General features: G+C 36.7%; 1 protein-coding gene across 1 annotated transcript in view; it reads left to right on the top strand.

Annotated features, from left to right (window-relative positions):
• Positions 1-21,997, top strand: part of EAF2 (ELL associated factor 2) — a 57,112-nt gene that overhangs the window by 25,245 nt on the left and 9,870 nt on the right. Inside the window, exons 4-5 of the mRNA XM_027845205.1 lie at positions 4,795-4,940; positions 10,002-10,262. Coding sequence (XP_027701006.1) covers positions 4,795-4,940; positions 10,002-10,262 — 407 coding nt within the window. The remainder of the gene's footprint in view (positions 1-4,794; positions 4,941-10,001; positions 10,263-21,997) is intronic.

Genomic DNA, 21,997 nt, shown 5'->3' with positions numbered 1-21,997 from the left:
GTTTATTTGTTTTTGTTTTATTTTTTTTTCTATTTCCAGTTTAAAGCCCTCTTCATTAGATCAGCATCTTGTTGGACACTTGGACATTCTTTTCTATCCTCATTGGATGGATTCCATCCTCATCCTAGAATCTATTATATTAATTCATTGTCCAAAAAGCCAAGTCCCATGCTGACATAATCTTCTTAGCCAACTCTTCCCATATTTGTCTTCCTCTAGTAAAGTCCTTATATTCAAACACTAGTAATAATGAAAACACTACTTATGCCTCAGTTTCTTCTGTTTCTTCCTCAGCATTTCATAACATTTAGAGATGCTTTCCAGATTCCTTCATGTAGAATCAATCATTTCTCCATGAACTGTAATAGTAGTTGTGGTAGTGTAGTAGTTGTCATTGAGTTTGTCCTTTTCCAAGGAAGACACTATAGTGCTTAATTGGTCGTGTCAGGTTGACATACAGCCACTTTCGTACGTTTTATTAGGGAGTTGTCAGACACCACACTGCATCTTCTATCTCTATCCCAAAATTGATATATTTACTGCTGACATCTTTTTAGACTCTTATGAAAATAGGAAACTACTTCCATTTTAAGAGATCTAGATCCCCTTTCTCCTGGAAATCTCATGCCTGTTTTTTTTCTCTTCCTCATTAGTGTCGCACTCTTCATAGTAAAGAATAGATAATTCTGAGTCAGAGGAACAGCATTTGGATTCCAAATCGGAAAATCAGTTACCTTGCAACCTTTGGCAGTTCTTTTAACCTTTAGTTTCCTTGATCTGTATGTTTCAGGTGTTGTACTATATCCTCTCTAAGATACATTAGAACTCCAAATTCTGTGATGCAATGAACCTCTTGACTAGTTTAGATTCAATCATTTATTCAATAAGCATTTATTAAATGTGGTTCAATCAACAAGCATTTATTAAATGCCTACTGTGTGCCAGGCACTGTGCTTTAGAAACATGAAAACAAAAACTGTCTGTTCTCAAGTAACTTACATTCAATTTCAGAAACAACATGTACATACAGAAGTGAGTAAAAATTCCAGATAAATAAAAAGTTACTTTTTTTAGAGGGGAGAGTCACAAGCAACTGGGGGTGTAATAGTAAAAATTGCATGTAGGAAGTAGCATCTGAGCTGAGCTTTGAAGAAAACCAGAATTCAAAGAGGCAAAAAATCAAGGAGGGAGTGCATTCCAGGCATGGGGAATAGGCTGTACCAAAAACATAGAAATGAGAGATGGAAGGTCGTATGAGAGACAGCATGTTGTCCAGCATGGGCACGTATATGAAGAGGAATAATGAATAATAAGTCTGGAAAGGTAGGCTACAACCAGACTGTAAAGGAGTTTATATTTTGTCCTTGAGGCAATTAGAATCCTTTGGAACTTATTGAACAGGGAAGTAGATGGATCAGATCCATGCTTTATAAATATCCATTTGTTAACTGTGTGGAAAAGACTAGAGAGGGAAGTGATTTGAGGCAAGGAGAGCAATTTGGAGGCTATTGAAATGGTCCAGGGAAGAGATAATGAGGACATGAACTAGGCTGGTGGATATGTGAGTGGAGAGGAAGGGTGGTGTAACTGATGGGATATGAGGGGTGAAGGGAGTGATTTCTCCAGTCTTTCTTCTGTGTTTTCTCTTTGGGATATTTCTTCCATTCAGCAAGAGAACATTTTGTGGAGTCCCTTGAATGCTGCTCTAAGGAGTTTGGATTTGATCCTGTAGGTAGTGAGGAGCATGATGAAGGAGCATGAAAGATTTCTGGATTTGACATCAGAGACCCTAGGTTTGTTTTTGTTTTTGTTTTTGTTTTTTTTTGGTGAGACAGTCGGGGTTAAGTGACTTGCCCAAGGTTACACAGCTAGTATGTGTCAAAGTGTTTGAGACCCTAGGTTTGAATCCCAGCTCTGCCACTTACTATCTGTATAGCTTTGGGCCAGCTGCTTAACCTCCCTGGCCCTATTTCCTTATCTACAAAATGAGGAGGTTGGACTAGTTGGCATCTTAGTTCCCTTCCAGCTCTAAAATTATTAGCTTAGCATCTTCAGTAAGAGCTAGTAAATCTTTTTGAATAGAGTAATACGTTCAAAAGCAATATGCTAGAAATGATTAATCAGTTGATAGCTTGTAAGTTAGATTGTGGGAGGGAAACTGGATAAGAAATTATGGCAGTTATCAAGTTATGATAACAATTTATAGTTAACAGTTATATAGTACTTGCTATATTCAATTCAGAAAACAACATGTATATACAGAAGTAAATAAAAATGGATGGGAGAGAATGTGGGGGCATAATAGGAAAGACCCCATGTAGGAAGTAGCACTTGGGTTGAGCTTTGTTCCTGTTCTTCTGACAGTGCCAGTCACTAAGTGCTTTATAAATATTATCTCATTTGCAAAAAAACCCAAACAAACAAAAAAAAAACAACAAACAAACAAAATATTTATTTGATCCTCACAACAATATAGGTGCTATTATTATTGTTCCCATTTTACAGATGAGAAAACTGAGGAACACAGAAGTTAAATGATTTGCCCAAGGTCACACAGCTAGTAAGTGTCTGAGGCTGGATTTGAATTTAGGTCTTCCTGGCTTGAAGCCCAGGCCTCTCACTACTGGACCACCTAGCTTCAAGGTGATGAAAGGCTATATTAGAGTATTAGCAATGGAAATGAAAAAGAATGAATGTGTGGGGGATAATACTGCAATGGAAAAAATTAGTGACTGACTAGATTTAGTAAGTTGGGGGAAGGAAAGAGTCAAGGTTAACTCTTTTATCAGTCTTTAAAAATCTTTCTATTAACAGATTCTGTTAACCACTTTTGTTGATACACCAAAGATATGGATTCACTTAAAGATCTGGATGGAAGATCAACAAACAGCTGAATTTTCTTTCAGTCAGTCAATAAGAATTTATTACGTGCCTACTACGTGTAAGGCACTGTGCAAGATGCTACAGGTGCAAAGACAAAATATGAAACAATTTCTGCCATCCAAGAGCTTTCATTCTATCAGGAGAAATATCATAAATAGGTGTAACCAGGATAGTCTCTGGACTTAATATTAGCAGGTCAGGTTCCTAAAGTGTGGCTGGCTACCTCTCTTTCCTCAGGGTTCTCCAGGTCCTATGGGTACCACTGTGAGGTTCTTCTGTTAGAAAGAAAGCTCTCAGCTCAAAACCCTGTTGCAGTGTGTTCCCCCAAGTATCAATCCCTAGTGATTTTTGCCCCAATATCATTTAACCAATTGATATCAATTAGACTTTACAAAGGTATATTTACTGAGAACATATAGCATCGTCTTGAACCAGAGCTATTCTTCCCTTTCCCACCTTGGTCAGAGTGAAGAGAGTGGGCTCAGATACATGGTTACTATGAAGCATCTGACCCCACCAAGTTCATCTGATAATTCAGCAAAGCTGATGGGCAGATTTGCTTTGTTCCTAGTAGGGTAAAGCACTGAAACTTCCTGGTTGATCTGTTGCTGGGTTAGGTCAAGCAGGTAGCTCCTCAGGACCTTTGCAGGAGCATGGGCTCAGCTGCCAGCGTTTTCCGGTATGGACTCCAATTTCTGCACCTCCAGTGACTCTTGCAATCTTTTTAAGCTCACGAGGTCATGCCCTGCCACATTCCATTCACAACACTCATTCACAGAGTCCAGAGGAAAGTGGCCTCTGTCACATAGGGAACATGTGACAAAGGGATGACTAACAGCTCCTGGTTACTAGAATTCTTTTTCTCCCCTTCATGGAGTCACTCAGCATTTGTTAAGCTCCTACTGTGTGCCAGGTAGTGTGTGGAGAATTCATAGAAAGGCAAAAGACCCTACTTTCAAGGAGCTCATGGTCTAAGGGAGGAGACAATGTGAAAACAACTATTTATAGCCAAGACACGTAAAGGATAAATTGGAGATAATCATCAGAGGGAAGGCACATTTGAAACTCCTCTTAGGCATGATGGAGCTTTCTGCCAGGCTCCTTTTAGTCTTGAAGCTGCCTTTCCTTAGTGTGTGTAATTTGTCCTTGGCTCCCAGGAAAGTCACTGCAATCAACCTCCATTATACCAGTGATACTGCTAGGCTTAGAATGTCCAAATCCTTTGATGCTCTGAAGTTCACAAGGTCATCTTCCTATAAGGAAGATGCTGGCAACTAGGTGATACTGTGGACAGGATGCTGGATCTGTAATCAGGAAGCAGGGAAAAGAAGGGGAAGAAAATAACCATTTATATAGCACCTATGTGCCAGGTAATGTGCTAAGCACTTTACAAATATTATCTCATTAGACAGGAAGATCTGAGTTCACATCTGACTTCAGACACTTACTAGCTGTGTGACTCTGGGCAAATAATTTAACCTCTGTCTTACTCAGATTCCTTAACTATAAAATGGGGATAATAATAACACTTAACTCACAGGGTTGTTGTGAGGGTCAAATGAGGTAATATTTGGCAAAGTGCTTAGCACAGTGCTTGGCATATAGTAGGTGCTTAGTAAATGCTTTTTCTTTTAGGGGTAGGTTCTCTCCCCCTCCCTCAATTTAGTATTTCTCTCTCTTCCCTAGACTTCTAGATACTCAAATACCTAAGGAGCTTAATTTTAATAGGAATTTTGACAGAGCATTCTTTGTCTTTTATTTTTATAATTTTAATTATTACTTTTAATGCCTAATTTGAATGCAATATTCAAAACCTCTAAGGGGAAGAACATAGTTATATTAACATCATAAGAGTCATATTACATTGGAATTGTTAATGTTTACCTTTTGGGAACTTTCATATACTTGCAGAGCTGAAGGAAGCAGTAAAATTCAGTCTCGACTTGAACAGCAGCAACAACAAATGAGAAATGCAGTTAAAACATCAAACAATGTGAAACATTCTCCACCAAAAGAAAAAATGTCTCCAGAGTCTCCTATGGATGATATTGAGAGAGGTAAAACTGAATCACATAATGTGTAATTGTGTGTTTGTGAATATTTCAAGTAAAAATTTTAGTTTTGACTTTAAGATTGTAGGACTTTTGTTTATTCTATTTAACTTAATTTAATTTAACTCTCTTCAGGGTGCTGGCTTATTTTTTCCCTGCCATGATAGAATCATGTTAGGTGTAGATTTTAAGGTATATTATTTGATGTACAACTATGCCATCCCAGTTTTCTTGTCCCCAAACTATTGTGGGTATGAGAGAGAACATATGATTGTGTACAAAGATGGAAAAACATGCAGTATCCTTTTTTTCAAGAAGTAATGCTGATTACACATCCCTTGTTTGGAGAACATCTTATCGGGGTTCTAGATCCACTTCAAGGCAGAAGAGGAGTAAGATGTCACTCACTAGGAAGGCAATAATAGATAAATGGGATATAATCTCAGTCAAGAACAAATAGACCAGAGCAGTGCACGGATTTTTCAAATGTTGCCCTCTTCTCAGCTATCAGCAATTGAGTGTTTTATCTCTCTCTTCAGGGTGTTAGTAGTCCTGTTTTTGTTTTGTTTTTAGGCAATTGGGGTTAAATGATTTGCCCAGGGTCACACAGCTAGTATGTATCAAGTGTCTGGACCAGATTTGAACTCAGGTCCTCCTGACTCCAGGACCAGTGCTCTATCCAATGCACCACCTAACTGCCCCGTGTTAGCAGTCCTGTTGACCAGAAGCAGGAGAACATTCCTTTCACTTTTCTCCAGCTTATGTCCCTTGCTTTGCTTGGCAGTGAACCCAAAGCATTTAGCAACTGCTTCTTCCCTGGTCTCAGAAATGATAATGTTCTGCCCTCCCTTTACTCTTTCTCATTTGGCATGAGGGACCAAATTCCTGGTTAGTCTCAAACCTCTCTTGCTTCCTGGTCATGCAAAGTTGGAAAAGCATACAGAACTCAGAGCTTTTAGTTCCACTGGGGATCCTGAATTTTGGATTTATCAAGAGCAATGGCAACAAAAACAACTATACTAACAAGTTTGGTTGCTTGAATTCTACCTGACCCAGGCGTCATCAAGACAAAGTCGGGGAGTCAGGTGGAAGGAACTGAGAAATTTTTCTTATCTCTGCCTCTTATCCCAGGGTTGGCTATGATGAACCTTCCTGTTACCAAGGAGGGTGAAGCTGAAAAGTGTTGTTGTTTTTTTTTTAACTATTTCCTTAATTATTTCCACTGCCTCTCCTTCTTTCATTGCCCCTAACCTAGGTATTTCAGTTTGTTCTGTACTTGAAGTCAAGACAGGGAAAAGACCTTGGTGAAACAGTAGATCAAACCAACCTATTGGAAGATAAGCAAAATCTTGAATTTATAGAAGGTGTGCTTTTTTCACATATGGAGTAACATGGTTGCATAAAAACAAACATATATAAATATATAAGTATACCCTCATATTTGAGGTTAGCTCATAAAACACAATATGATCATAGGTGCCTTTTTGGAATTTTGAGCAAAATGTGGTTTAGAGTCTAGAAAACTGGATAGTCAATCAATCAATCAACAAGCATTAATAAGTGCCTACTGTGTGCCAAACACTCAGCTAAGCACTGGGGATACCAAAAAAGAACTAGAGACAGCCCCTTCCCTCAAGGGACAATCTAATCTAAACTAACCTAAACCTAAATAGCCAGTCTAATTGAGGAGACAACATGCAAACAAATATATACAAAGTAAGCTATATACAGGATTAATAGGAAATAATTAAAAGAGGAGGGGCAGCTAGGTGGTGTATTGGATAGCACACCAGTCCTGAAGTCAGGAGGACCTGAGTTCAAATCTAGCCTCAGACACTTACTAGCTGTGTAACCCTGGGCAAGTCACTTAACCCCAATTGCCTAAAAAAAAATACTATGATCAATACATCAGAAAAGCCCCAAAATATGTATAATGTGCTACAATTATGGATAGGTTTGTTTAAGGATGCTCGGAGATTTCTCAAAGGTCGGTGCAAAGTCTCTTTTAACAAAAAAAGTAAGCAATAGAAGTTTCTTTTTGCACATATAGTGGTTGGGTCAGCATATAATTATGGCTGATTTGTTCCTTTTATATACACAATCTCCAACCCAATGCAGGAATCCCTTTTCCAATGTCCCTTCTAGGTGGTCATCTAACTTCAGATGTGAATATTTACCGGATGATAAATTTAACCTTAATAAGACATCCCATTTCAAATTTTAACAACTCTAATGATTAAAAAGTTCTTCTTTTATAATGAGCTAAATTTTTCCTGTCTGTTTAGTCAGTATCCTTCTTAAAATATTACAATTAAAGCTGAACACAGTAAAATGCCCCACCTAGTAAACATTTCCAGATTTTTTTATGTTTTACCTGTGGATGACTTAGATCAAGAAGACCTTAAGGGCTCAGGGGCTTCCTATTCAGCCACAATGATTTCTTTTCTTCCTTGTTAAGATTATCTGATTGTAATATCAGAATTTTATTACTTAGTAACACCCAATCCCTCTTTTTAAAAATAGCATTTTATTTTTCCCAATTGCATGCAAAAACAATTTTTAACATTCATTTTTTAAAATTTTGAGTTCCAAATTCTCTTTCCTTCCATCCCCTCCCCCTTTCCTGAGATGGTAAGCAATTTGATTTAGGTTATACATATGAAATCATGCAATACATATTTCCATATTAGTTGTGTTGTTAAAGAAAACACAGACAAAAAAAATGAAAAAAAAGTGAAAAATATCATGCTGCAATCTGCATTCAGACTCCATCAGTTCTTTCTCTGGAGGTAGATAACATTTTTTATCTGAGTTTTTTGGAGTTGTTTTGGATCATTATATTGCTGAGAATAGCTAAGTCATTCACAGTTGATCATCATATGATATTGCTGTTACTGTATACAATGTTCTTCTGGTTCTGCTCACTTCACTTTGCATCAGTTCATGAAAGTCTTTTCAGGTTTTTCTGAAAGCATCCTAATCATTATTTCTTATAGCACAATAGTATTCCATTACAATCTTATGCCCCATCTTGTTCAGTCATTCCCCAGTTGATGGGCATCCCCTCAATTTCCAATTCTTTCCCATCACAAATAGAGTTGCTATAAATATTTTTTGTACATATAGATCCTTCCCCTCCCACATTTTAAAAAATCTCTTTGGGATGTAGACCTAGTAGTGGTATTGCTAACACCAATCCCTCTTAAGCTGTCTTCCTTTTTTTTTGCCACAGGTTCATGCCTGTCTTTGAATCTTTAAAAACTAGAGGAAATGTCTAACTACAGTCAATTTTCCCTTCCTTGGCTATTATGAATTGACTGGCATGTGGTAGGTCCTTAATAAATATTTGGTCATTGAATTGAATTTATGTTTTCTGTCACTTCCATATGCAACATGCTCTCACATTTCCCCCCTCCACCAACCTTCTGAGAAATAGTGATTAGCAATTCATGAATTTTTAGGTGCTTCAAGTTGAACAAAATGAGATATACATCTAGGTAGTTGAAGTTCTCAATCACTGCTAGTTTGCTTCTGTGCACTATCTATATTCTTTGACCTGGAAATCTATTGTATATATCTCCAAAGATATTATTTATGCTTCTTATTTTATTGTCATCTGAAACCATATTCATTTACTTGTATTAAAACATCCTATTGATTTTGTTTAATATCTATGTGCTGTACGTGGGGAAAGAAACACCTAAAGCCAAAAAATAGTCCCAAAACTTCTTCCATGTTAACTTTTTCTGAGAAATTAATAATCATAGAGTACCATTCCTACCATTGTTCTTATTTCAGTCTTGTGCCTATCTGATTTTATAATTTTATTGGGGTATGTTTCTCTCCCTACTCATTCTTTTTTAGTTTAATGCCTTCCCAAATACACATACACAGGGAGCTATAGATGTGATAAGCAAGAGAACCTAAGTGATTCTTTACTTATTTCCCCTGGGATTATAACACCAAAAAAGAAGTTATCTGACCTTAATGTCACTTTACTTTTAGTTTCATTTTTTTTTCCCATCAAGAGTTTCCTGTTAAATCTTATTGTCTCCCTGTAGTTTTGGCTGAGTTATTTTCTGCTTCATTCATACTATGGTTCTGTCATTGCCAATGCAGTGTCTATCTGACATAACAGAGGGAGTTCTAGTGGGAATTTTTCACTAGGGGGAAATTTTATGAGATTTTAGCATATTTTTAGGGATGTATTTAAGGAATATTCTTGGGGCAGAATGGCCTAGTGCAAAGAGCCTTCAACTTGGAATTGTTCTTCCTCTGTCATGATCTAGCTTTTTGACCTTATGTAAGTGCTTCATTGCTCCAGGGTTTAGTTCCTGTAGATGAAAAATGAAGGGATGTTCTCCAGGATCTCTTCCTGCACTCATGTTTTATGTATGTTTGGTCTCTGCTAGACTTACTAAACAGTGTCCTAGGTCCTTTGTTAAGAGCAAAAGAACTGAAAGATAGTCACTGTTCTCAAGCTTTAGTTTTAGAGTTAACACATATACATGTAACAAAGAAACTAAGGTAAAATATATCTCCTGTTGATGCCCATCCATTGGGCAGTGGCTGAACAAGTTGTGGTATATGATTGTGATGGAATAGTGTTGCTATAAGAAGTGATGAAGGGGATGATTTCAGAAAAAACCTGGGAAGATTTGTATGAACTGATCCACAGTTGAGCAGAACTAGAAGAACATTGTTAAAAAATAAAAAATACAGCTGGCTTGCTTTACTGAAAATAATATATCCTCAGTTTTTAAGTACATCCTTATATCTGTTTTTCAGATCATTTGTTATGTTTTATATAAGATGAGCTGATATTTTAACATAAGCACACATTTATGCTCTGAAGAATATAGATTTCTGTATTGCTATGTGCAATGCTAGTCTGTAATTTTGATTTTCCTAACGAGTATTAAAAAGTGACTTTTGTTTATATAATACATCATATCTATTAATGGATAATCTTACCCATTTTTCATCAATAATTTCATAACTACCACCTTTAAGTTTTCATTAGCTCTCAATTTCAATTTGTTGATTCATTTCTTATTTTATTTTTAGAACTGAAGGCAGAAGCCAGTATAATGGACCAGATGACTAGTTCTGATAGCTCTTCAGAATCCCAAAGTTCTTCATCTTCAAGTAGTGAAGATAGTTCTAGTGACTCAGAAGACGAAGGGTGCAAACTCTCTCATTCTAGCTCAGTAAAACGTGCACTAGGCCATCAAACCTCATCTGCTGAACCACAACAATGGATTCCTGATATGGAGACCATGCATAACAGATCTCAGGATGGCAGTGGCCTTTTCATGAATACATTAAGTAAGTTCACTAAACAAAAGAATAAAGGGAAAATCTCCCAGGATATTTTTGGTAAAAAAACTAACATGGCTTTGGCGAAAAGTCCATGTTATATAGATCGGCTTGTGTGCTTTTTGGGGAGGGACAAAAATGTTACTTTTTTTGTGTATCTGTGTTAAGTAGCTATGTTGCTATATGCTAATTCATATTGGATAAGTAAGCAATTAGGAGTAGATAAAACTGGTAAAAATCCAGATAAATTGATAGAAGTTAGAGAACCACTAGTGAAAGAGAAAAGAGAGTTCTCTCGTACCTGAAGATTAGGCTAGACTTGCTAGAGGTTCAGGAAAGCCAGGCTTCAGATACTATTCTCTCTGAACTGGGAATTGGAGATGTCAGAGACCAGATAGCACTGCTTGTCCTTTGGGTGGCCAGGGAAGTACAAGGAAAGCTCAGTTTGGTTAAGGTAAAAAGAAGAGTGGATATGGAAAGAGAATGAAGACTTTTGATAAACTGGGGTAAAAGGGACCTGGTGGAACATGTCGGATTTAGGTATATTGATGCAAGATTAGGTCGTTGAACAGGGGTACTTAAAACACAGGGTCTATATAAGATATCTCCAAAGTGAGATAAAGATGGACTCTGTCTACTCTTCCTGGATCCTTCTTGGATGATATTAATGTATGATGGGAGACATCGTATTGTAACAGAGCTTTTAAGGCACATTTTTTTTAAAAAATATTTTTATTGCTGTTTTCTATTTCTTATATCACCATAGTATCCCATGTATCCCTCCCCACCACACTCCCCAAGAGCCATCCCATACGACAAATAGTATTTTTTTCTTTTGGAGAGAAAAAAAAACAACAAAACAGGTCAATACATTGAGAAAGTACGAAAACATCTACAGTGTGTAACATCTATGGATCTCCCACCTTCATGGAGGGATAAGTTGGGGAGTGTCTCATATCTCTTCATTTCAGTCCCACTTGATCTTTATAATTTCGTTACATTTACTTTTTATTTTTTGGTGTGTCTTTCTATTTACATTGTTGTAGTTACTGTGTATATTGTGTTCTTGGCTCTACTTATCTCATTCTGCATCAGTTCACATATACCCATGCATTTCTGTATCATCATATGTATTGTTTATTTTTTTTTATTGTTTATTTTTTTTGCTAGACAATGGGGTTAAGTGACTTTCCCAGGGTCACACAGCTAGTAAGTGTCAAGTATCTGAGACTGGATTTGCACTCAGTTCTTCCTGACTCCAGGGCCGGTGCTCTATCTCTTGTGCCACCTAGCCGCCCCTGTTTTTTACAGCATAGTAGGGCTCTTTCTCATTTTTGAAAATAAATTGTGAAGTATGGGTACAAACTGTTTTTTAAAAATTTTGATAGAACACCTATCCAGATTGGCTAACATGACAAAAAAGGAAAATGACAGATGTTGGAGAGGATGAGGGAAAATAGGTACATTAATGGATTGTTAATGGAGTAGTTAACTGGAACTAGGCCCAAAGAGTTATGAAACTGTAGCATACCTTTTGACCCAGCAATACCACTACTAGGTCCTGTATCCCAAAGAGATCAAAGAAAAATGAGAAAGATCTATATATACAAAAGGATTTATAACAACTCTTTTTATAGTAACAGAGAATTGGATATTGAGGCAATGCCCATCAATTGGGAAATTGCTGAACGAGTTGTGGTATATAATTGTGATGGAATACTGTTGTGGTATAAGAATGATGAAGGGGATAGTTTCAGAAAAACTGGAAGACTGATATGAACTAATGCAAAGTAGAGTGAGCAGAACCAGAAGACCATTGTACACAACAGCAATATTGTAACGATAATCAACTGAGAAAGATTTAGCTACTCCAATCAATATAATGATCCACAATTCTTTTTTTTTTTAAACATATTTTCACATTAGTCATGTTGTAAGGAAGAATTAGAACCAATAGAAGGAACCACAAGAAAAAGGAAACAAAACAAAACAGAAGAAAAAAAAAGAGCAAATAGTATGCTTTGATCAAATGCCACAGTTCTTTCTTTAGATGTGGATAGCATTTTCCATGGTGAGATTTTTTGGAGATGTCTTAGATCCTTGCATTGCTGAGAAGGGGTAAGTCTATCAAAGTTAGTCAGTGATCCACAATTCTAAGGAATTTATAATGAAAAATGCTATCCACTTCCACAGAGAAAAATGGAGTGCAGATTGAAGCATTTTTTCCCCAACTTTCTTTATTTTTCTTGCCTTTTTTTGGGGGGGGGGGCAACATGGCTGCTAAGGAAATGTATTTAGAATTACTTTGCATGTATAATGAGTATCGTTGCTCACCTTGTCAACGAGTAGGGGAGGGCTGGATGGAGGGAGAGAATTTTGAACTCAAAATTTTAAAATGTAAAAAAAACAAAAAACAAAAGATCGATAGAATTCTCCTGTGAGTCCATCAGGAACAGGGGTTTCTCTCCCACCCCCACTTTTATAGTTCCTTTAGAGTTAGGTCTATTTATTTTTTTGAGATTAGATTATTTAAGATCTCTGTTCTTCTGATAGTTGGAGTACTTTATACTTTTGAAGGTAGTCCTCTATTTCTTTTGTGTTCTCGGGTTTGTTTGCTTGTTTGTTTTTAGCATGTAACTGTGCATAATATGCTCTGATTATTCCTTTTATTTCTTCTGGTTTGGCTCTGATTTCATCTTGCTCATTTGCTATTTTATTGATTTGATTTTCTGCTCTCTGCTTTTTGATCAGATTAGCCAAAGGTTTATCAATTTTATTAGTTTTTTTTTTTTTCAAAAAGCCAGCTTTTAGTTTTATTTATACTTTTTCCTTTGGTTTCCATTTTATCATTTCCCTGTAATTTTTATTATATCATCTCTTGTGCTTTTTTTAGGTTCACTTGGTTTTTTTTGATTCTTTAATTATTTGAAATCTTTTCTTTTTCTATTTTGTTAATGTATGAATTTTCCCAAGAATTGCTTTAGCTACATCTCAGAAATTTTAGTATTTTGTTTCATCAATATCACTTTCTTTTATACATTTGTTAATTGTTTCTATGATTTGTTCCTTGGACCTACTCATCATTATTTAAGATTTCACTATTAAGTCTCCATTTGGGTCTATATCTTTTGTTTATGATCCCTGAACCAATTTCTATTCTTACTGCATTATTTGTAAGGGATATAATTAATATATCTTCCTTCTTACATTTGTTTGCATATCTTTGTGCCCTTGAACCTGGTCAGCTTTTGTAAAAGTTCCATGTAGTGCAGAGAAATATGCATATCCTATGCTGTCCCATTTAGAAAATGCCATAAGTCTTTTAACTCTACTTTCTCCAGAAATTTGTTCAGTTCTATATTTTCCCTTTTGTTTATCTTTCTTTTAGACTTATCCCAAACTGATAAAGGGATATTGTAGTCTCCTGTTAAAATTGTGTTACTGTCTTTGTGTTTTTGAGCTCAAGTAATATTTCTTTTTCAAATTTGGATACTAAAACATTTGGAGTAAATAAGTTTATTACTGATATTCATTTGTTGTCTATGGTCCCTTTCAGCCTAATATAATTTCCTTGTTTATCCCCCTTTAGTTTTTGAATGTTTGTTTTCGTTTTGTCTGATAGCATGATAACTCCTGCTTTTTTTTGGATATACTTGATGCATAATAAATTTTTTTCCCCATTCCCTCAGTATTATTTTGTGTATGTCTTTGATATTTAAATGTGTTTCTTGTATGCAACAGATTGTAGATTTTTGTTTACTTATCCAATCTGTTGCCCTTTTTTGTTTCATTGGATTATTCACTCCATTCACATTTAAAGTTATAAAAGGTTTATATTTTTCTCCATCTGTCTCTAAAATTGGGGGAGAGTTATTATGATTTTTCCCCTCTTCTGATATACGCACAATATTATGTTACTTAAGTTGTTTTACTTGAATATTTTTTTAAGATATCCCTATTCCCACTAGCTCTATTTGCCTCACCCCTGATCCCCCTCTTCTTATTTGTTACCTGTTTCCTTTTAGTGTTTTGTTTTTAATTCCTCATCTCCTGATTTTTATTTGATTATTTATTTCTTCCCCATCTTTTTCCTCTCAGTCAGGTGAATTCCTCTTTCCTCTTTTCTTCTTCAGCTAGTTTGGTCATTAGTTTTTTTTTATTTCATTTTTGCACCCCGTTTGAAAAATGATTTTTTTCACTCTCACTATCTATCTTCTCTTTCTGTTTACTCTAGACCCTCATTCTCTGATTCATGACTCCTATACTTGATCTCTCTCTCTCTCTCTCTCTCTCTCTCTCTCTCTCTCTCTCTCTCTCTCTCTCCCTCTCTCTCCCTCTCTCTCCCTCTCTCCCTCTGTATTCTTCATATAATCAAAGCTTCCAAAGCATCCACTCTAGACTTTGTCCTCTAGGTGCTTTCTGCCTCTGTCTTGTAGGGCTTACCCCATGAATTCCCCTTTTTCATTGTGCCTCACTCTCAGAACAATGTCATTTATTGCAGGTGTCAGAGAGGCAGTGCCCCATGGTAAGGCAATCTCTTCCCCAGCCCCTCACTGGTATATACTCTCTCTTGTTGACCTTTTTTTCTTTTTATTCTACAGTTGCCTAGAAATTTGCTCCCTGGTGTCTGCTTTCCCACTCTTTCAGGTGCCATTTGCCTCCAGGGGTTCCAACTCCCTCCCCTCCTTGCTCCAAATCCCCTGGGCCTCAACTCCCTTCACCCCTAGGAGCATTCATCAGTAGAACCCTCTCCCACCTCTAAAATAGGGCCTTCTCCCTTTCTTCTCCTTTTCAATCTCCTCACCCCTCCACCCCGCCTCGCTCACTCCCTTGAAGGTTCTTATCTTTCTGAGATCATAGAGGTCACCTGCTCATTGCTTGCCCTTGATTTGACCCCAGTCCCCAGTGCATCACTCACTCTACTCCATCCTTTTGCTCTTCTACCCCACTTTCATGTAATGTAGTCCCGCAAAAGACGCATTCACATGTAGAAGAGATTTTGCCAGGTTCTATCCATAATGCCTCCTGTTTACCTCTTCACTGTTACCTCTGCTAGATTTCCGTCTTCATTCCTGTCTCTTTGGGTACCTTTAGAAAGAAGTTTCTCATTGGTCTCTACGTTGTCACTCTGTTGTTGATTTTGTCTTTGCTACTTTTATTCATTCCTCCTTCATTTCTGTTGTTTGGAGTATTTGAAAGACAAATAATTCCTTCCATTCTGGTTTTCTTTTAAAAAATATTTCAAACACTTCTTTATTATTGAATGTCTTATCTTTTGTCTTGTATGGTTAGGCTCAGATTTGCAGCATCAGTCACCCTGGGTTGCATCTTGAGCTCCAGTTCTCTTCAGAACACATTATTCTATTCCCTTTTCCTTTTTCTAATGGGCGTGGAATAGTCTTGCATTATTTGAATGTCTTTTCCTTTGTATTTGAAGGTCTTTCTCCTGATGGTTTATAGAACTTGTTTCTGAACTGAATACAACAAGGAGTCTTGGAATGCATAGCCTCATGTGTACTTTTTTTCTGGAAATTATGATTTCTTCCTATTAGAATTTAATTTTCTATGTTGAGAAGTTCTGGATAGTTCTATTATTCCCTTAATTATGGTGTTAAGATTTTTTATCCTGTCGGGTTCTTCCTTAGGTTGTGATCCTTAGGTTGTCTCTGTTTATCCTATCTTTGAGATCTGTCTGTTTTTCTTGCATAATGAGCATATTTTCTTTTAATATTACTGTTTTTTGCTTCTGTTCTTCTTGTCTTTCACTTCTGTGTAATTCCCAATCCCAATTTCCAATACTTTTCTCTTTTGTTTCTTTGGTAAGGCTTGCCATTGCAGATTCAAAATTTTCTATTCTGTTCAGTATTTTTATTGTACAAGATATAAATTATATTCTCATAATTCTCATTTATCTTTTAGGCCACTCAGGAACTGTATGTGGTGGTTCTGTGTTCTTTCCAAATTCTACAGGGTCCTCTGTCTTATCAAGTGTTGCATCATTTTCCTATATTTTTCAGCATTTATTCATAGATTCCTGAACTCCTCAAAGTGTCTCGACCTTCTCCCGAATCAAGCCTAGGTCTCTGCCCCAGCTAACTTTAGGGTGATCAGAATTGGCCCTAGCTAGATGCTGTGTTTTTCTCTCAGGATTGGTAGGAATGCTGCACAGCTTCCCACAAGCACTATGTCCTATCCTGGGGATCTGTCTCACTCCATCTGTTCCTTAGTTCTCTGGCCTGGTAATAGCATTTCAGAGTCTGCTTTCCTTGGCACCAGCAATTCAGAGTTACTGACCATTCAGAGCTTTGTAGATTTGGTACTTCCAGTTGCAAGCCCTGGCAGGCTGTGACTGAGCTACCTATTGAGGCTAGAGAAAACTTCTACAGTCTAGAACTAGGAACTCTATGACATTGGAATGAAAGAGGGGTTATAGGGGTGCGTTTTTATGTAAACTTGTGTTGTGAGTTTAGATCTACTAGTGCAGCCTCAATGCTGGTAGTATGAGAGGTGGGGAAGGGGTACTGAGTGAGTGCAGGGTCAGTGAGCATCAGTTCCTGTGTTTTTGGGGTGTCTTTTTTTAACCTTTTGGAATCTTGATGTCCCAGACTAGAGGTTTCCAAACTTATTTCACCTACTACCTCCTTTTAAAAAAAAAATTACTCAATGCCCCCCCGAAATCTACTTTCTTTAACCCCCCCCTTTTTTTTAAGTGAGGCAATCGAGGTTAAGTGACTTGCCCAAGGTCACACAGCTAGTACGTGTCAAATGTTTGGTCTAAGGCCGGATTTGAACTCAGTTCCTCCTGACTTCAGGGCCAGTGCTGTATCCACTGCCCCACCTAGCTGCCCCTCTTTAACCCTTTAATGGCTTTTTGGAAATTTGCATCATTTCAAAAGAAATCATCTTAAATTTAATAATTTATTGTAAATTTGTGGGCTTTTTCTTGCACTAAAATTTTGATGACACAATATTGCATCATGTGACCATATAGTATCATATTGTAAACAAGTAAACACAGACATATTCCTGCTGATACATGCTGGACTTCTCAACAATGCATGACATGCTTGTTTGCCAGCGCTTGATTGTTAAGACCTGTCACTGGACTTGACCACTAATTGGTTATAAATTGTATTTTTTGTGTTTATCTGGAAAATAATGTAATCACTATGACTTTAACTCTGTTACACAACAGAAGAAATATGTACAAATGTTTTTTCAAAGTTTCCTTATCTTCTCTTCTTTCCTTATGCTTCCATTGCCCCCTTATTTTTATTTAATGCCCCCCAATTGCACCTGAAGCTACTACTACCCCCAAAAAACGATTATTTTTGCAACAATATCCTGAAAGTCTGGTAATTCATTGAATATCCATTTTTTTTTATTCAGGGTTATGCTTAACTTTGCTGGGTATAATATTTTCAGCCCCAACCCCAGTTCTTTTGTTCTTTGATATATAGTGTTCTAAGACCTGTGATCTTTTAGTGTCACCACTGCTAAGTCTTGTGTGATTCTAATTGTGGCTCTACCATATTTGAATACTAATATTAAAAAAAAAGTAACTACTAACTTACATGCCTACTTTCTTAACTATGAAAAACCTTTATGAGTACTGACCCTGAAGTCAGGAGGACTTGAGTTCAAATCTGGCCTCAGATCCAACACTTAACACTTACTAGCTGTGTGACCCTGGGCAAGTCACTTAACCCCAATTGCCTAAAAAAAAAGAAAAAAAAAGAAAAACCTTTATGAGTAACATCTGCACACAGACTAAAGGCATCTTTGATGTGAGTATCAGGGGAAAAGCAGGCTTTTCCAAGCAATATTCAACAATGGACCACATTTTCACCATTTTGCACTTAACTGAAAGATGTAGAGAAGGCAGAGTCAAGATAGTGGAGTAACAGCTACCAACTTTGCCTCAGATCCCTCAAAGATTCCTCCACAACAACCTAGAAAATGTGCCAACCTGAATTCTGTGTGGTAAAGTCAAGAAAAGATTTATCAAAGATTTATAGATTCAAAAGATTTGTCTTTGAAAATAGTTAAAATAAAAAGAGTTTTAGGGTTAAAGGAGTAAGTTTCAGTAATCCATAAGGTTCACTTGGGTGGACATACCTCATTCCCTGAATAATATAAGAGGAATTAAATATGTATGACAAAGCATTGAAATAGATTTTCACATATACCTTATGGATGTGAACTCATAACTTTATAAGCATACCTTGTACCTATTACTATCTATTTACCTTAATTTATAAGTAAATGAGGTAATACAAAATTGCTCTTTATGAAAGGCCTGCATAATAAGGTATCAGTTTCAAATTGTCTATATCTAAATTAGTATAAGTTTTATATGAGCACTAACATAAATAATAAAGCTATATTGGCAGAATTTGACTTAGAAAGAGCCATAATCTTGCTAGGCTTCCCCTATTGCCTTCTCCTCCAGCTTCTTCCATGCACCCTCATTTCTTAAGCCAATAGAGAGCATGAGCTTAAAAAGGAAGCTTATCTAAATTCCTGCTGTGTCTTGTTCAGACCTTCCCAGAGGTAGAAAGGTAATATTTGTTTAGTTTTCCTATACCTATTGAACTAGAGTAAACAAAAGTATTGTTAATATTAACAAATTATTGATAGATAAGATTCTGTGCTTAACATTTGAAAAAACTTGCTTTGGGATATACTCGTATGTGAATGATCAAAAAGGTGGATTATATATTAATTAGTACCATTTAATTAAGTATAAAACAGAGTTTGCATTCTTGCTTAGAAGAGCCAGGTACTAATTACAGACAACAGCTTCACAGAAATACAGTACTGTGGCTTTTTCTTCATAATACCATAATGTTTATGAAATTATTTTAATTTATTCTTTAATGGACTTACAGGCTCATCACTATAGGTAGCCACATTTCTCAGCTGGATATTTCCATGAATATTGTACCACATGAACTCTTTGAGTACAGCTAGTTTTGGCATCAGTATTCTATTAGCCATTTTCATTTTGTCCTGTCCAGTCCAAAGATTATTCCCTCTGGCATAGAAAACAGATGCAAAACAAGATCTGAACAGCTCTGTCTCCTCAATCATCTCATCATTGATCAGTTTACTCCAAGCAGTTGTCCTAGCTTTTGTCCTTTTCTTCAGCACAAGCTTTAAAATATCCCAAATTGTTCTTAGCTTGCCTTGCTCAGCTTTAGTGTTCTTGACATTATTCTTACAAGACCATTTCATGATTGTGTATTCATCCTGTGTTTGCTACCTCTTGTTTCCCTCTTCTGTGTGAGTTTTTGTTTTGTTTTGTTTTTTAATTCAAAAAAGAGTGGTGAGGTCTCTTTGCTCACACATCTGATAATTCCTCCGTTTTCTCCTGGTAGAATTTTCTTTATGTATTCAGAGTTTCCTTTAGGAGAATATTTAAGAGGGCTGGCTTCCCCTGAAAAATTTTGTTTTGTAGGAATCTAGCTTTCCTTTCTCTGAACCCACTGAAACCTGCTCTCCTAAAATGAACGGTACATGTCAAACAAAGCACATCTTTCCTCTCCATTATCACAAATGTTAAGATAGAATGATCAGTTTGATTCAACGTTTCTGGAATTTCTACCCCAGCAATTTAGTGAGTATAATCAGATCCAGAATAGAATCAATTAGTAAATCCACGAGCATTTGTTAAGCACTTACTATATGCCAGGTACTACGCTAGGCACTGGTGGGAACTACAATGTCAGAAGGCATTCTGTCCTTGATCTCTAGGATAGTGGTGTCAAACTCAAATAGAAACCCACGTATATAAGGATCCCTTCCTACTTCAAATTGGCTTAGAAAACCATGTTATTAACATTATCATGTTCAAATGTATTTTTAAATTTATTTTGTTAAATATTTCCCAATTACTTTTTAATATGATTTCAGCAGCACTAGGGAGTGTTGCAGGATGCAGTGTGGCCTAGGCAGGGTATTTGACACCACTGCTCTAGAGATTTACAGCATTTTGGTAGATGAATAAGTATGTGATGTCTATAAAACAAATACACAATGGTGGTGTGTGTGGGGTGGGGGTGGGGGGGCATAGGACTAACAACTGAGAGAATCAGAAAAGGTCTCTAAAAGGAAGTAGTACTTCACCTGATCCTTGAAGGGAGCTGAGAGGAAGGTAGGGTTCCAAGAAATGGCAATGAGGAAATAGAGAATTCCAGGCATAGGGAATAACTTTTGCAAAGGCATGAAAGTGGGAGAGAGAATGACATGCATAGGGAACAACAAGTAGGACAGTTTGGCTAGAGTTTAGTCTTATTTAGAGGGAACGATGCATAATCATCTTAGAAAGAGGGTCTGGAATCAAATCGTGAATGGCTCTAAATGTCAGAGGAGTTTACATTTTATCCTAAAGGCAACAGAGAAAACAAAATTTTTCTTAATTTTTTCCCCCTTTCTCAGTCCTTCCATTTACTCATGCCTTCTGATTCACTGGTCATGGCAGGAGAGGTAGAATACTCTTTGCTCTCCAGTGAACATTCAAATACTCTATATCACCATCTTTCAGCAACTTCTCTTCCTTTGAGATTCATATTATCCAAATTTATTACCTAATCCTGATCCAAGTAGCCATTATCTATCAACCCCTGGATATTCTCCTTCTTTCTTCATAAGTTCAGTACCTGGCTCAGTCTTTTCTCTCCATCCCAATTCCTATCCTCATCCTGGATTTCAACATACATATTGATGTTTTCTCAAATATCTCAACTTCCCTGTTCTTTCTTTCAACTCAGTTTCCATGATCTACTCCTTTACTTCATCTCAGCAACACACAGAGATGGTCATACCCTTGATCTTGCCATCATCCACAAGTATTTTACTTCCATGTTCTTGAACTCCAGAATGCCTTTGTCTGATCATAATCTCTTTATCATTCCACCTTTCCCTATGCCTCACAACCCCTAGCCCTGATCTTCAGTGTCACCTTAACTTCTAATCCCTCTATTTCTCACTTCTTTCCAAGGCTATCTTCCCTACACTGCCCATAGTCTCCTCCCTTCTATATCGAGACCCCTTGGCAACTCTACATTATCTTCTACTCTTATCCCTTGTCCCTTTGTGTTGCTGATCATACCTTGCCAAACCCCGATCCTGGATGACTTCCACTATCTACCTCCTTCACTCATCTTCACCTGCTGCTGAATGAAGTTAAAGGAAATCATGAAACCATGTTGACTGTACAAATTTATGTTACGTAATCATAATTGGGCCCTTATTGAAGCAAGGTAGTCTTTTTACAATTTTCTAATTTTGATTCAATATCTTACTACAATGATTATTCCAGACCTTTTCATTATTCTTCAAGCTTCCCATGATGCCTCCTTCCCCCTCGTTTGTTATTTGCCTCATATTTCACAAAAAAAAAAGAAATTGAGGCTATTTGCCAAAAGCTTCTTCTTCTCCTCTCTCCCTCAAATACATTACAAAATAGATTATAAAAGATAAAATAGTAATTTTTGACTAATATTAAAAATCTTTATATCTGAAATCAATGAAAACAGAATTAAAAGGTAAGTAGTACAGTAAGGAAAAACATTTGCATCAAACATCACAGATATAAGTCTATTTGCAAAATTATATAGGCAATTTAGACAAATGCTCCAGAAGTCATTCCCTAATAGAGGGATAAGTTGTCAAAGGGTATGGAGAAACAGTTCTCAAAAGATTTGCAAATTATTAAATGGCCACATGGAAGCATTCACCAA

This window comes from Vombatus ursinus, unplaced genomic scaffold (genome assembly GCF_900497805.2).
Source record: "Vombatus ursinus unplaced genomic scaffold, bare-nosed wombat genome assembly UNPS02014959.1, whole genome shotgun sequence".
NCBI lineage: Eukaryota > Metazoa > Chordata > Mammalia > Diprotodontia > Vombatidae > Vombatus > Vombatus ursinus.
Note: the sequence above shows the minus strand (reverse complement) of the source record. Positions and strands in the feature narration are given on the sequence as shown.